We start from the raw sequence: 15638 nt of genomic DNA, 5'->3' as shown, positions 1-15638 counted from the left end.
TTCCGATCCCAACGACGCACCCACAGCCTGCTTGGTTCCTGGGAGTTTTCACTCGGAGGAGTGTTACTCGGAAGTTCAAGGACTTCAAAACAGTGTTTTCGACTAGGATGATTTATGTATGGTCGTTTTGGGAATAAGTCCAGCGGCTTGTGTGAGCCACACTGAAACAAACCTAGTAACTTTGTACATATTGTAAATACGTGCAATCAGGCACAGTGACGATAGGACTCACCTGAACCATATTGCGCCTCGTTACTGTGAGCCCTCACACAGTACTTTTCCTCCTATATTCTGTGAGTGCTAACTAAAGAAGAGAGCGTTACAGAGTGAGTTAACTCTGTGTGCCAGCTGTGAAGATTGTTCTGCCATTGAGTCTTACTGAAGAGCATCTTTGAATGGCAGTGTTCATACTTGTTTTCTTTATCCCGCTATAACAGGAGGCAGGAGGGGTAGTGGAAGCCAAAACAGGGAACTGTGGTAACACCCATGATAAAGATTTACAAACATTTGTTCATGGTAGGTGTGCAACCACTATAGCGCACAACACAAGTCTGCACAAACACTCTACACCAGAGAGAATTGAATCTTGTTTATATTTGTTTTCACAGTTGGGCACAGTTCTGCAATTCTTACCTTACCCCTGTCTCCGTTGGATTAAGGCATTGTGTATTTTCCTTTACAGGTAAAGAGTGGGGGCAGTGGAAGGGTTGTGGGTTGAGAAAAGTAGAACACTGTTGTAGGTCAGGGAGGTAGGGTGTTCTAATAGCGTGTTCTTTGTCGTTGCAGATCTCCCTCCCTGCTGTTCCCTTCCTTTCCCGCGCCCCGCTGTATCGCCTTAGTTGTTCGTGTTTTAGTCTCGGAGCACTGAGGTTGTTCAGGGGGGCCGGGATTAGGACTCACATCACAGCCCCGAGGAAGAGGGGAGCCGAGCCTGATAACGCAGTATAGAACATTTGGAGAAAAAAGGGAACTAACATCAGTGTGTGGGAGATTTATGGCTCCAGTGACATCATCAGGGCACCATTACTGGTGCCGAGATGGAGATGGCACCCCTTACTAGCTCAGATAAGCTATAAAAAAGATTCCAGAACCTTCCCGATACCTTGGGGAATATTCCCAGGTGTGGTATCTGCAGGTAGACTTATCCATCAGAAGCAGGAATCCAGCCTCGACAACCTGATGAATACAGTACTCATTTAATGGAGATACAGCAGGCGTGTGGGGAGCCTCCGAATAGAGTTTGCTGGGGGGGGGCCCTCGCCAGGTCTCTTTATGATAACGTGCCAGTGCACCTGCTTTGGTACTGTCCATTGTTATTGAGGTATCTAGCACTGTACTCAAGGGGCTATGATTCAGAATAACAAATGTTTAAACATTGCGATCTACAGTAATTTACGGATGCAGCAGAACTCACTAAACAACACTGCAAAAATTCAAAAATACAGATATTCTCTTTTGACCACAAGTGTGACAAACCTCTGCTCAACACTCGTGAATGCTAGGTACACATCTGGATTCCACTGAAGTACATAGATTGTGGAGTTTTTCACAGCAGGTTCAAACACAACCATTTATATTGCATACATTTCCCAAGCTGCCAGCTCTTTCACTTAGTCATTCTCTCTATATTTGTTAGGGCCAATATAGTGCTAAAAAGTTCAACCTAAAAAAAAAGGTTAAAAAAATTAATAGAAAATGAGGTTTTCCAGGTCCGTCACTACAACAAGAGGCTGGACTAGGTCCTCCATTTCAACACATTAAAGGGCTGAATAAAATAAGGTCACTTCATTCGTTTAAACCGATTTAAGAAACACATTAAACGCACAGAAGGCTAAATGCTTCCCTCTTTCTGAGAGTCTTAGGATTCAGGAAGTGAGATGTTAAGATGGGACTATTAGAAATTCCAATAATATTACATTAATTTAAGGACATAATCTGGTAAACATGAATGGATTTGGTTTAAAAAAGAAACCAAAAGTTAGCCACTACTGTTTCCACCATTTAACTTATATCTTGTTTTTCAAATCAATCTAATTTCGTTCAGTTGTATATTTTTAAAACACAAAACATTCACAAAGTTATGCCAGGCACAAATTGTTACAGACTCAATGTTGAAGTTTTAATGACATATTCTATAAATGAACAGTGTTTTCTTTCTGATGATGTTTTATACACACACCTCAATGGCAGTGGTTTGGTGAAGTCTTCGGGCTCACTCATAGAGCTGGCTGATGTCTGTCGGCATCTCATACTTTCCACTATAGAGACACATAAGATTTTGCGAATTAGGATAGGTGAGATTGAAAGTAAGTAGGCATCACACGTAACATGTAGATACAACTTTATGTAAACACATATTTCAACATGACTTATCAGGCACAACGAAGATGGAATTACTGGTGCTACGATATAGTATGTGGCCAAGAAAACAAAAACACAGTGACATGCTGATTCTTTTAGAATAAAAACTGAAATTAATAAAAAATGCCTGTAGGGACTAATTCTAATACTTTCACGGCTATGTACACTAAGGCAACACATAAGTGTAATAAAAGGAGTAGACTACATCTCTATTCATATGGCATCAGAAGTCTTAGGCCCTCATTATTATTAAAGTAAGTAAGACCTGAGGAATTACCAGTACAACAGGGAGAGGTTGTTTTTTTCCAGATGTGGCATGATGATACTATTTAAATTTAGGGCAGAATGGCCATACTGCAGTCTTACCACGTTTTCACTCGTTCCCTTACTATCAAGCTATATAACGAGGAAGCAGGAAACCTGTTTAGAGAATGACACCAGAGTACTGGAAATTCGAAGTCTATACCCCTTCCTTGCTAGGCTCTCACTCTCAATTATTTTAAGCAGCAGGACTAATGTCCACAAAAAATTACTTATGGCAATATACCTTTTTAAAAGAGAATGTTCTCGTGCCTTTCTGTCTTCACAAGTCTGCTCCTTATGTTTGTTAAGTAAGTATACATTTTAATGTACACACGCTCCCTCGCATTTTCTAATTTTATTCTGGAAAAATTCTTTATGGTTTATGCTTCCTTATCACAAAGTCCCCCTGCAATGTCAAACGCCCCATCACAAGAATGTTAGCAGGCTTTTTTTAAAGAGTCAGTCCTGACATTTGCAATAACATGGGTCTTCGGTAAGCTAAAGGTTTCAAATACAATGAAGTCGCTCGCCAGACAGTGACTACAATCAAAGGAAGAACAAAGGCACACAGCGTCTTTTTCATTTGACCGAATCGTATAAAAAAATACTCTGCATAGCATTGTTGCCTTCAGAATCCCCCTTTTCCTAGTTCAAGATGCAAGCTTGTGGAAAATCACGGTTGTCTTGTGGAGAGGTGTAGACTGAGCACTTAGTTTTAGGTGAAGCCATTTTAAACTCTCATGTGTTTCGCTCGGTAGATTAAAGGATAAATGCCTAAAATAAGTAGGGCGGTTTCAGGCCGCCTATGGAACGGGAGCGAACAGCTTCAAAGGCAAAAGCTGGAAACACACAGTGCTGGTTTATTCAATCCCAACTTGTAGACACCTGGTAGAAAATAAGTGATGGCAGGAACAGACCATGTGGCTGCTCAGCAGTGCACATTTCCCTAAAGGGATGTCCATACTAGCCAAGTTCTCCCATGGACGCCTCGTGTTTTTCAATTGTTACTTCACTAAGTCCAACAGAGCTTTTAAAATGATGTCTTCGTCTCACAACCCCTACAGAAAACACATTTTCTTATCTACAGAGTCGTTTAAACTATTGTGAGAATGGTCACAATGATAACTGGCATACATTTTTAGGTCTGGTGTTAGAAAAGACCTTTTGATTTTACTTCATTAAAAAAAAGAAAAGTTACTTACCTTTGGTAATGCTCTTTCTGCCGTATACTCTAACTGTGGATGCCTCAACTTAGAATATCCGCAGGTGCCAGACTGGATACAAACATTTTTTCATAGCAGTGTTCCTGTGCTCCCCTACGTGGCGTTGTGCTGCTCCAAGTTGGTTCCATGCAGAAATGGAAGTGACTGAATAGAGTCACATAAAAGCGCAACACCTGCACGCTGACGTCTTTAATTTTTTCATGCCCTCAGACGTGAATTGTGAACAACTGTTGGTGGCAGTATGCTGAATATTTACCTAAGCATTACCTCCCCAAGGTGGAGATTCTGTGAGGTGGACTCATACCAAAATGTCTTGAAGATCCCAGCAGGCAAAATGTCCATCTCGATGGACCCAGCTCAAAGCAGTAGTACTTCATGAATGCATGCACAGACGCCCATATCGCAGCCTAGCATATGTCAGGACAAGACTCTGCATGCCAACGTAGTAGCAAAAGGACCAACTGATGGACGGAATGCTGAACAATGCATACATTCACCCCAAGACACAAAGATCTGGGTTTAATCCATAGTTCTTTTGCTCACCATGCCACCCCAGTTTGGACCCAGCCATAGACAAATCAGTCTTGACCCTGCACCTCATGGGAACAGTCCAGCTCGAACTGCCATGACAGGTCCTCCCTGAACCAGAAAAAAGCATCCTGGGACCAGTTTCGGGCCATCAACCCTCATCAGCCTCGCTAACTTGAATCTAGTAGCGCAGTGAGCACGAGACCCATGTCTAGGCAGACCCTTGCCATGGCAACATAAGCAAAAGGAGCAATTGATGGACATAATGCGGAACAATGCAAACATTCACCCTCAGTCACAAAGATCTGAGTTTCATCGTTCTTTTGCTCACCACGCAACCCCAGTTTGGACCCACCCATATACATTCAGCCTTGACCTTGCTCCTCGTGGGAACAGTTCAGTCTGAACTGCCAAGCCACGTCTTCCCTGAACCAGAAACAAGCATTCTAGGACCGGTTTCATGGCATCACCCCTCATCAGCCAGGCTAGCTAGAATCCAGTGGCGAAGTGAGCACGGGACCCACATCTGGGCACACTCTTCTTACTGGACTATTCCCATGGGGAGCAGGGTCAAGGATGATTTTCATATGGCTGTGTTTAAACTGGAATGGCATGGGTAGTAAGCAAACAATGGATTTAGGCCCAGATCTCTGTACTGGTGTGAACGTTTGATATTGTTCAACATTCTGTCCATCAATTGTTATTTTTGCATTTTTTACCACGAGTGGGATGGGTATGACCTGGCATGGATCCAGAGCTCTCCTTGCCACTGGAGTCAAGCTACCTTGGGTGATAAGGGGTGAAACTCCAAAACCGGTCCCAGGATAATTGTTTTTGGTCCAGTGAGGACCTGGCATAGCAGTTCGGGCTGGACTGTGGTCATATGGGGAGCAGGGTCAAGACTGATTTGCATATGGCTTGGTTTAAACTGGAATGGCATGGGGAGAAAAAACAATGGATTTAGACCCAGACCTCTGAATTGGAGTGAATGTTTGATATTGTTTAATATTCTGTCCATCAATTGTTATTTTTGCATTTATAAACGCAGTGGTGGCAGCTTTAGGCCTGATGGAATGGGCTCTCAGACATTCAAGAAGCTCCATCTTGGTGAGTGCGTAGCAGATCTTAATACAGAGGACTATGCACTTTGGCAAGGTCCTCTTCTGTACTGCCTCACCTTTTTTGCTTCGGAGAACTCCATAAAGCTGATCGTCTACTCCATGGTCCTTGGTACGATCAATATTAAAGCTTGCTAAGCATTAACCCCTCCCCATCTGACCTTTTAGATGCTTTCTAGGATCTGAATAAATCTACTAGAAACATTATGTTACGTCATTCTAGGGCTAGAGAGGCTTTTAAATCTGTGTGGTTTGACAAGGATTGTAGAATCGCCAATCAAAGACTGCGTGAAGCCCTCAATGCTAAGCTCGGACATCAACATCACAGAAGCAAGGCTAGCCTTCAAACAGTCAATCAAGATTAGGAAACTAGGGATCAAGGAGAAAATATGGAATCGCCCAATTCAAACTTTAAAGTCAAGGACACAAGAGGATTTTGGGCAATAGTAAACAGAAGGAAGGTATCTCCATGTACTTCACAGGGGTTAGGTTCAACATTAGCCCAGGGAAATGGCTTGAACACATTAAAACAGATGTATTCATATGGGAATAGCTGTATGACTGCCCTTGTGGAAGGTAGCCGACAGTTCCCACTGGAAATCAATTTCGAGCTCGAAGAGGTTACTACTGCTATATCTGCTAGCCCATCAAATAAGGCGCCAGGCCTGATGGGGTGCCAATGGACCTTTATAAGCAGGACATCCAACTAAGGGCCCCAATAATTACTAATGTTTTAAATGCTGCAGATTATTTTAACATTTCTACCTCCTTGAAGATTGCAACTATCATACCTGTGTTTAAGAAAGGCACACGTTACTATATGCCAAAATTGTTGCTGGATTCTGTGGTTAAGATCGTAGGGGGCATTATTTTGCACAGAATTGAGGTTTGAGCATAGCAAAATGGCATTCTTTACACCATACAAATGGTTTTAGGGAAGCCTTGAGGACCTTGAAACTGTGTCTGAATTTGCATCTCTTTACAGGATTTTTGCATCTACTCGCTCCGCCCGCAAACGCGCCGTTGAACTCTAGGACCTACTCAACTCAACCTCCCCAGGCATCGCCTTCCTGACGGAGACCTGGCTGAACCCCGCCTCAGCTCCCGACATAGCCATAGCCGTCCCGGAAGGCTACAAGATCACCCGCAGGGACCACACCAACGCATCAGGAGGAGGAATCGCCGTCGTCCACAGGAACACTCTCAGAGTCTCGACCAACCCCGATGACACCCTCAGCACCGCCGAACACCTGCACTTCCAGATCCACACCGACCCCAACACCACCCTCAGAGGAACCCTCATCTACAGACCCCCCAGACCCGGACCACAGTTCAGCGACTCCATCGCCGACTTCGTCAGCACACACGCCCTCGCCTCCACGGACTACATCCTCCTCGGGGACCTGAACTTCCACCTCAAGAACAACACCAACTCCACCACCCTGATCAACAACCTAGCCAACCTCAGACTCACACAACTCGCCACAACACCCACCCACTCCGCCGGTCACACGCTTGACCCCATCTTCTCCGCAAGCCCCCACGTCTCCTTCAACCACACCACCGAACTCCACTGGAACGGCCATCGCTGCATCCACTTCACCTTCAAGAAACCCACCACGCACCACCGCACCCAACAGATGCTTCGCCGCTGCTGGAGCAAAGTCACCGAAGACCAGCTAACCACCACCCTCGTCCAGAGCACACCCGCCGACCCCACCGACCCCAACACCGTCGCCCGCAACCTCAGACAGTGCATCAACGACTGCGCCAACACCCTTGCCCCGATCAAGAAACCCTGCAACAGTCACACCTAGAAGAAAGCCAACTGGTTCACTGAAGACCTCGGGGCCTCCAAGCAAACCTGCCGAAAGCTGTAGACGATCTGGCTCCGTGAACGAACACCGGAAAACCACGCAGCCCACAAGAATGCCACCCGCAGACACCATCACCTCATCAGATCGGCCATAAGAGCCTCCTTCAAAAACCACCTAGACAACAACGCGCATAACAGCAAAGAGCTCTTCAACATCGTGAAGGAACTCTCCAACCCCAGCTCCAACACCAACGATGTCCCACCCTCGCAAGACCTGTGCGACTCGCTGGACACCTTCTTCCACCACAAGATCGCAGACATCCACGACAGCTTCAACGCCAGGACCACCCCTACAACCACCGAGACCTCCGCCCCCCACGACCACCGTCCACACCAACTGCCTGCTCTCCTGGACCAACATCAACGACACCATCAAGATCGTGACACCATCCACTCCTGATCTCCGTTAGACCCATGCCCACACCACATCTTCAACAAATTAGCACATCCATCGCACCCCATCTCCGGAAAGTCATCAACACCTCCTTCAAGACAGCAACCTTCCCGGAGAGCTGGAAGCATGCCGAGATCAACATCAACGCCTTACTCAAGAAACCCAAGGCGGACCACAAGGACCTCAAGAACTTCCAGCCCATCTCCCCGCTCCCGTTCCCGGCAAAGGTCATCGAGAAGACCGTCAACGAACAACTGACCCTCTACCTCGAGGAGAACAACATCCTGGACCCTTCCCAGTCCGGGTTCCGCAGCAACCACAGCACCGAGACGGTCCTCATCGCCGCCACCGATGACATCAAGGCACTGCAAAATCAGGGCAATTTAATCAATGGGAATTAACGAGTTCTCATATCTAGTGTTCCCTTTGATTCACGGAAGAGCTGATTACAGTGTCTCTCAACCCGATGTTTGTGTTTTAATATATCAGTTGGGGTACTGCTTGGGCTGGCAGCCAGTGTGGGCAGCAAGCTCATACTGCCTTTGCTGCAGGTCTATAAACTCAAATTCCTTACAGTTTTGACCTATGGGGCTGTCACACGGGGGTACCGTGACTTCTCAAAACTGCAGCAGGAAGGGAATAGTTTCTGCAGAAGACTGCTAGGCATAGGTCCAGGCAGTACCCAATGCTTCCTCCATGAGGAATTGAGGTACGAGTTACTTACCTTCGGTAACGATGTATCTCGTAGAGACGTTGTCTAGCCGCAGATTTCTTAACTTAAGAATATCCCCAGACGTGAGACTGAATCCGGAGGTTTTTGCAGCAGCACCTCTGCGCACCAGGGGACGGCGCCACACCCCCCTCCCCCCCGACGTCGTCCTCGTACGTGACGTTAGCGAGTTCACGTCAGTTTTCTCCGGAGAAACTTTTCCGCTGCACAACGCAGAGCCACCAACCAAAAACTGTGAAAGCATGGGACCAGTGTGCGAAGGATGAAAAATCTGTGTCTAAGAAAGCAGGATGGTGGAAGACACCATCTTAAAGACCGAATTAGATACTGCCTACACATATAAGTGGAAGATGGGAGAAAGAGCCCCGCAAGCTAAGCGAAGGCCCCTCCCCGAGTGCAACAAGGGAAGAACATCCCAACAGACAGAATAGACTGATAGTGCCATGAGGAACTGTGCCATCCACTAAGAACGGACACAGAAAGAACAACAAACAACAACAGTCCACTGTAGGAAAGAATGAAAAGAATGGCTTTTCCCCTCTAAAAACAAAGGTAGGAAACAGAGCACAACCGACCCTCAATGAGGATGACCACGAGGAGACCAGGACCCCGAGGTAGTAGAAAAGATGGCAGGAAGGGTAGGGAACTGGAGAGGAAAGCAAATCTCCTTGTGAATCAAAGGCACCATACAACAGAAAAGAAGCCCCTCAGCAGAAGTTAACTGTATATGAAAGCACCTAGGGGAGTGCAACAATCTGAACCTCATTGAGATATAACCCAATGGCAAATGAAGAGGCCAGTGGAGAACCCCACTAGACAAGGGGAGGACAGTGGCAGTGTCTCCCGACCTCGCTTGGTGCCAGGTAACGATATTCAGAGCGGAGCACTCTGAACAGCTAGCGGAATATTGTGTGTCCCTAAAATTGATATAATAATTTTAAAGTCACTTGCGCCGCTTTCACTCTACCGAAAGATTTTAAAAATATCTTTCACGCTGTGTTTTTATTTGAATTGATTGAAAATTCTAATACTTTCACTGACAGTGCACCTACGATCTCCCCAGAACTGTAAGGGGCTTTAGGGGCCCAGTCCTTGTCTTTGCTTGGTGTTCCAACCTACCCGCCCTGGTCCGACTCGGTATCCAATACCGTTGAGCGGAGGGCGGGGTAGGCAAGAGCAAGACACGCCCAGCAACTCCGAGACAGCCCAGCGGTTAGCGCTCTAGCAGCACTCCTCACAGGGCTATTTAGGCGGCGAGGAGGCCAGGCCATTTGCAGTAAGGGGAGGACAGTGGCAGTGTCTCCCGACCCCGCTTGGTGCCAGGTAACGATATTCAGAGCGGAGCACTCTGAACAGCTAGCGGAATATTGTGTGTCACTAAAATTGATGTAATAATTTTAAAATTACTTGCGCCGCTTTCACTCTACCCAAAGATTTTTAAAATATCTTTCACGCTGTGTTTTTATTTGAATTGATTGAAAATTCTAATACTTTCACTGACAGTGCACCTACGATCTCCCCAGAACTGTAAGGGGCTTTAGGGGCCCAGTCCTTGTCTTTGCTTGGTGTTCCAACCTACCCGCCCTGGTCCGACTCGGTATCCAATACCGTTGAGCGGAGGGCGGGGTAAGGCAAGAGCAAGACAGGCCCAGCAACCCCGAGACAGCCCAGCGGTTAGCGCTCTAGCAGCACTCCTCACAGGGCTATTTAGCCACTCGTCGGCCCGAGCGCGCAGCGGTTGCGCGCAGAGGTGCGCCCTTGACTGCGCCGAAGACAAGCCAAAGACCAGCCCGTCTGCGCCCGTCCGCAACAGGACGGGGCCAGGGGCCATGGGGGCTGCCTCAATTGACTTACTAAGACCTTCTTCAAGGGGGCCAACATACACGCCTCAGGTATTGCTGCAACTTAAATCTGAACCATTACAGGGCTGCAGGCGGGGGGATTACCCCGAAGTAGAAGGGCCATTTTCCTGCTTCCACTGTCATAATCAGTTTGACACTCACACGAGAGATACCAACAACACTGAGTGTTTCAAACTACATAATCCTGCTATTAATGCTGTTACTGAAAGCAATTATACTCCCTCTGGGAGGAAAAATATCCTCTGCAACATTAGGTCACTCTCCAAGCACACTGCTGAGGTTTGGGACCTAATTTCTTCTAAGCAACCCGACCAGTGCTACCTCACGGAAACATGGCTAAAACCACACTCTACCCCTGCCATAACCCTGGGAGTTCCAAATGACTACAAAATAATCAGACTGGACCGTCCCACCAAAATAGGTGGTGGGATTGCTATTGTGCATAAACAAGATATTAACATTTCGATTCTAGAAGAGGTGAGCACCCCAGAAATTGAATTACTAGTTTTTAAAATTATACTATCCCCCAAAGAAAGTCAGAAAGGTGCCCTGGTATATCGTCCTCCCGGGCCATGCACGAATTTCCCCAGCATGTTGATTGAGCTACTTGCCTCACATGTTAACAATGAGAGCGACTTTATATTAGATGGGGATTTTAATGTACACAGCGAAAGGTTGGATTGCAGTGAGGCGCAATCTCTACTAACAGAGCTGTCCTTATTAGGACTTACAAAACGCAACTTTGGGCCCACTCATCAGGCAGGTCATACCCTGGACCTGATTTTATCTAACTCCCCGTCAGTCTTATGCCTACCTGCAACGCAGGTTAATTGGACTGATCATTTTATTATTGAATTTTATACTCCTCATCTTAAACCTACCCCCTCAGGCCCGATCTCCCTACCTAGTGCACGTAGACAGTGGCATAAAGTTACTGCTAGCTCCTTCAAGGAAAAGTTCAATACTCCCTCCATCTTCCCCTAGGAACATTTTGAAACCGCACTTGAAAAGTTCGAAAGGGCAACTAAGGAAGCTATAGATAAAATCGCTCCTCTGAAACAATTTAAACCCCGACCTGCCAACAAACAGGAAATCTGGTTCTCAGACCACCTAAGGACATTAAAACTAACCGCCAGGAAATTAGAGAAGAAGTGGAGAACCTCTCATCTGGCAGAGGACAAGAAGAGATACTGGGATTCACTATCTATCTACCATAAAGCTATTCGTGTAGCACACAAAACCCATATTGCTTCACAAATCACAGCTGCAGGGAACTCACCCAGGGTCCTATACCAAATTTTACAATCATTTGTCAAACCAGCAGCATGTGAATCCTCTGAGCTAGCATTGCAACAGCTATGTGATGAAATCTCTCACTTTTTTACCAATAAAATAGACAAAATTTATGAGAAAATAGTCAGCGCTAACAGGGCAATTACCAAAGATATAGCGCTCCATCAGGTGGATGCCGAATTGAGGCAGGACACACATACACTTGATACCTTCCCTCATCTCTTTGGAAGAAATTTCCTCTTTAACCTCACAGATCAAAAGTGGTAGCCCAGATGATTCTATCCCAGCCAGATTAATGCCCGCCCTGACTGAACAGCTCTGCCCCATGATTGAAAAACTGGTGAACCTCTCTCTTAGCACAGGCAATGTTCCCAGAGATTGGAAACGAGCCCTTGTTAGACCGATTAGGAAAAACACTGCCATCCCGTGGACCGAATTAGCCAATCTCAGGCCCATCTCCCTATTACCTTTCCTAGGGAAACTGACTGAGAAGCATGTTAACCACCACCTGTCCAGCTATATCGAACTTGCTGGCGGCCTGGACTACTCTCAGTCAGGATTCAGGCCTTCAGTGCAACGTCAGTAAGACTGAAGTTATGTTGTTTGGAGAAGCCAAAATGTTATGGACCCCAGAATGGTGGCCGCTCGACTTGGGAGCAGTTCCCGAACCCAAGCAGGTCGTGAAAAACCTAGGGATCCGCATGGATCAAGAATTATCACTAAGACAACACATCAATTACATCTCACGTTCTTGCTTCCACACCATCAGCCTGCTACGTAAGGTTTTCCCTCTGCTACCGGATTCCTTTAGGAGAACGTTAGTTCAGGCACTTGTCTTAAGTCGGATTGACTATTGTAATGGCCTGTTGCTTTCTGCCAATGAAGGTGTGCTGGCTAAGCTCCAGGTTATTCAGAACACGGCGGCCCGCCTAGTCCTTAATGTTCCGCCGAGAACTCCATCTAAGCCCCTCCTTGAGCAACTGCACTGGCTTTCAATCCGGCAAAGAATCAAATTTAAAATATGCTGCCTGATCCATAAATGTCTAAATGGACAAGGGCCCGCCTACCTTGAAAACAAATTTGTTCCTTATATTCCAACCCGATCACTAAGGTCTAGCAACAATCTTCTCCTAGTGGTGCCCCGTGCTAGAAAAGCGAGGCATGGGAGCAAAGCATTATCAATAACAGGACCCACATTATGGAACAGACTTCCTCTGTCTCTGAGACAGTGTACAGAACATCTCAAATTCAGGAGGCAACTGAAAACCGTACTGTTCAGAAATGAGATCTAGCTCTCATTCTATCCACACCCTCTGTCCGACCGGCTCCAAAAGCGCAGAGATACTCCACTTGGAGTCGATTCAAGCGCTATACAAACCAGCAAAAAAAAAAAAAGGTCCTCGCAGAACGGGGTGGCTGGGTGGGCGTTAAGGAATCTGCGGCTAGACAACGTCTCTACTAGGCACATCGTTATCAAAGGTAAGTAACTCGTACATCTGATAGAGACATCTAGCCGCGGATTCCTTAACTTAGAATAGATACCACAGCCATACCCCAAAAGGGAAGCAGGTCTGCAACAAAACAACAGAAAGCGCCAAGCATCCGATCCGGCAACAGAGTGACGCATAAAGGGGGAAAGCTGTGGCAGAACAGCCAGACAGCAACCCAAGCAGCTCGAAGAGCAGAAATAACAGGATAGAAGATAGCCTAAAAACATGCCAGAATGGCACCACACCATACCCGTATAAAAAATGACAGGTAGAACAGCATGAGCCCTATACCAGAGCAAGAGAGAGGAAGAAAGACCACTGTCTGCTTAATGGCACACGATGAGTGCACTGACCCAAGCTCGAAATGAACTTGAAGAGTTGCAACCAGCGCCTAACAGACTAGCCAAAAGAAGGAAGCCGAAGAAGCCGGTGTCAAGAGCCCAAAGGCAAGAGCTAGAACCTGAGCAATGTGTTGGGAATAGCCAGCGGGACAAGAAACACGCCAAGTGCACATCCAACCCCAAAAAGGGTAAAGAGGGGCAATTAGCATCAATCCCCAACCCGCTGAAGCAGGTAGAATATGCAGCAGGCAAACGGCCATAGAGAACTTAAAGTGGCTTACACAGGAAGTATAAGAGTGCCCAACCGGGCAGCATGAAGCCGAAGCAAGAAACAACCCACAATGTAGACTTGCAGGCAGTAGTCAATGACCACTGCCATGAGAAAAACTGGCCCGCAGGCGGAGCCTCGTAACAAGAGTAGGTGATAATGTGGAAAAAGGGCATATCCGAAGGGAGGTGCCAAAAACACCAAGTTAACGAATGGTAGCAAGAGTCTCAGAAACCAAGACCAACACTCCAGAGAAGACACGTACAGCGTCGAACACCAAAAAGGGAGCATAGATCAAATTGGGAAATCACTCCAGGAAGCGGAAGCAAGGATGCCCTTATGGCAACTTGCAGTAACTCCGAAAAGCTCCCCCCCACATGGAGATTTCGGTCCAGACCTCGCAGCCTCGACAAGAGGTGGCGACGTAGAAGAGGAAACCAAGGCAACCTGCACGTACACATAAATGTATAAACATATAATGATGCAGAAACAGAACTACCAGGAGCATAAACATACCCGTACCAGATCATACCAAGCACAGTAAGGGCAGGTAGGAGCCATTATTGAAGAGGAGACCAGGAAACCTCCCAAGGAGGCGGATGACCATGGCATAAGCAAATGGCACTAGGGAAAAACAAAGAACACCGTAATGCAGACCACCAAGCGACGCATGGAGTCCACATGATCTCCAGGCCCAGGTGAGATAAGCAAGGCTATATAATAGCGTACAAGCGCCCCACATGGTGTATGTATACCCCAAACAATGGGGACACCGCTTAGGGCTATAAGCCAGGCCAAAAGAATGCAGTAACGAACCGAACCTGTGAACAGTATTCTGAGCCTTAATGACATACCAAGCTGAGCCACCGGCTGAAAACCACAGTCAGAGGACACAGCAACCTGTGGAACACAGCCACAGAAGGCCAACAGGCAGTTGAAAGCAAAACGCATCCAAGGGATTCCAATAAAAGGGTAAGCACCCTTGACCACAGAAAAAAGAAGACGTAAGGCTCCCTGCCCATGTTAAACACAGAGCACATCTAAAGGATGCAAAATGAAAAAGCACAACAGAAGACAGGCCTAACAGGACCTAAGGGGGAGGACGAAGGCCTGTCAGGAGCCGGTGAACCACCGACTCGGTGTGAGCATCAAAGAACAAAACCACATCAAAGGGTGAATCAGCCAAACGCTCCCGGATATTTTCAGGGAAGACACTATCTCGCAGCCAAGCGTGATGCCTTAAGGCAACAGAACTCGCCATGGCTCGGCCTAAAGAATCCGTTGTATCTAAGGCTGAACGGATTGTGAATTCGGCAATGACGCGGCCCTCCCGGATGGAGTGAAGGAGAGCAAGCACCTTCGGAGGTGGCAGTAAGCAAAGACTCTGCAGAGTCCCACAGGGCAGAGGTAGCCCGAGCCAAAACACACACTGTATTTAAGGACTGAAGGGCCACACTAGTGGATGCAAAGACGTTCCTACCCCAGGATTCAAGCCACCTGGACTCCCGAGAGTGATGAAGCGTTAGAGGGGGCAGAGAATGAAAGGCAGTCTGCAACACAAACCCCTGCGCATCAAGGTGCACAAAAAGACAGACGGGATCATGTAGAGCAGGACGGTGGTGGTGCAAAACTGAACGAGCCACCGGGTCACCTGAAGCAGGTCAGACCCAGGTACCCAAAAGGGCATCATAAAGGGAAGCCTCAAAAGGCAAAAGCGGCTCCACATTGCCGGACCCACGGTGGAGTACCTCAAGCAAGGGGTCCACAGAGTAGGGGGTAAAGAGGGGTTGCATATTCAAAATGCGGGTGGCCAAAGAGACCACTCGCAAAAAAGCTGCATCAGTCTCGGTA

The 15638-nt window shown here is 47.0% G+C and overlaps 1 protein-coding gene across 2 annotated transcripts in view; it reads right to left on the bottom strand.

Annotated features, from left to right (window-relative positions):
* The window catches only part of CCDC61 (coiled-coil domain containing 61), a 597856-nt gene that overhangs the window by 151831 nt on the left and 430387 nt on the right, over positions 1 to 15638 (bottom strand). For both annotated transcript variants that reach the window (XM_078660929.1, XM_078660928.1), the window contains exon 11: positions 2180 to 2258. In XM_078660929.1, the coding sequence (XP_078517055.1) occupies positions 2180 to 2258 (79 nt within the window). The remainder of the gene's footprint in view (positions 1 to 2179; positions 2259 to 15638) is intronic.

This window comes from Lissotriton helveticus, chromosome 9 (genome assembly GCF_964261635.1).
Source record: "Lissotriton helveticus chromosome 9, aLisHel1.1, whole genome shotgun sequence".
NCBI lineage: Eukaryota > Metazoa > Chordata > Amphibia > Caudata > Salamandridae > Lissotriton > Lissotriton helveticus.
The sequence above is the reverse complement of the archived record's forward strand: the minus strand, read 5'-3'. Positions and strand labels throughout refer to the sequence as shown.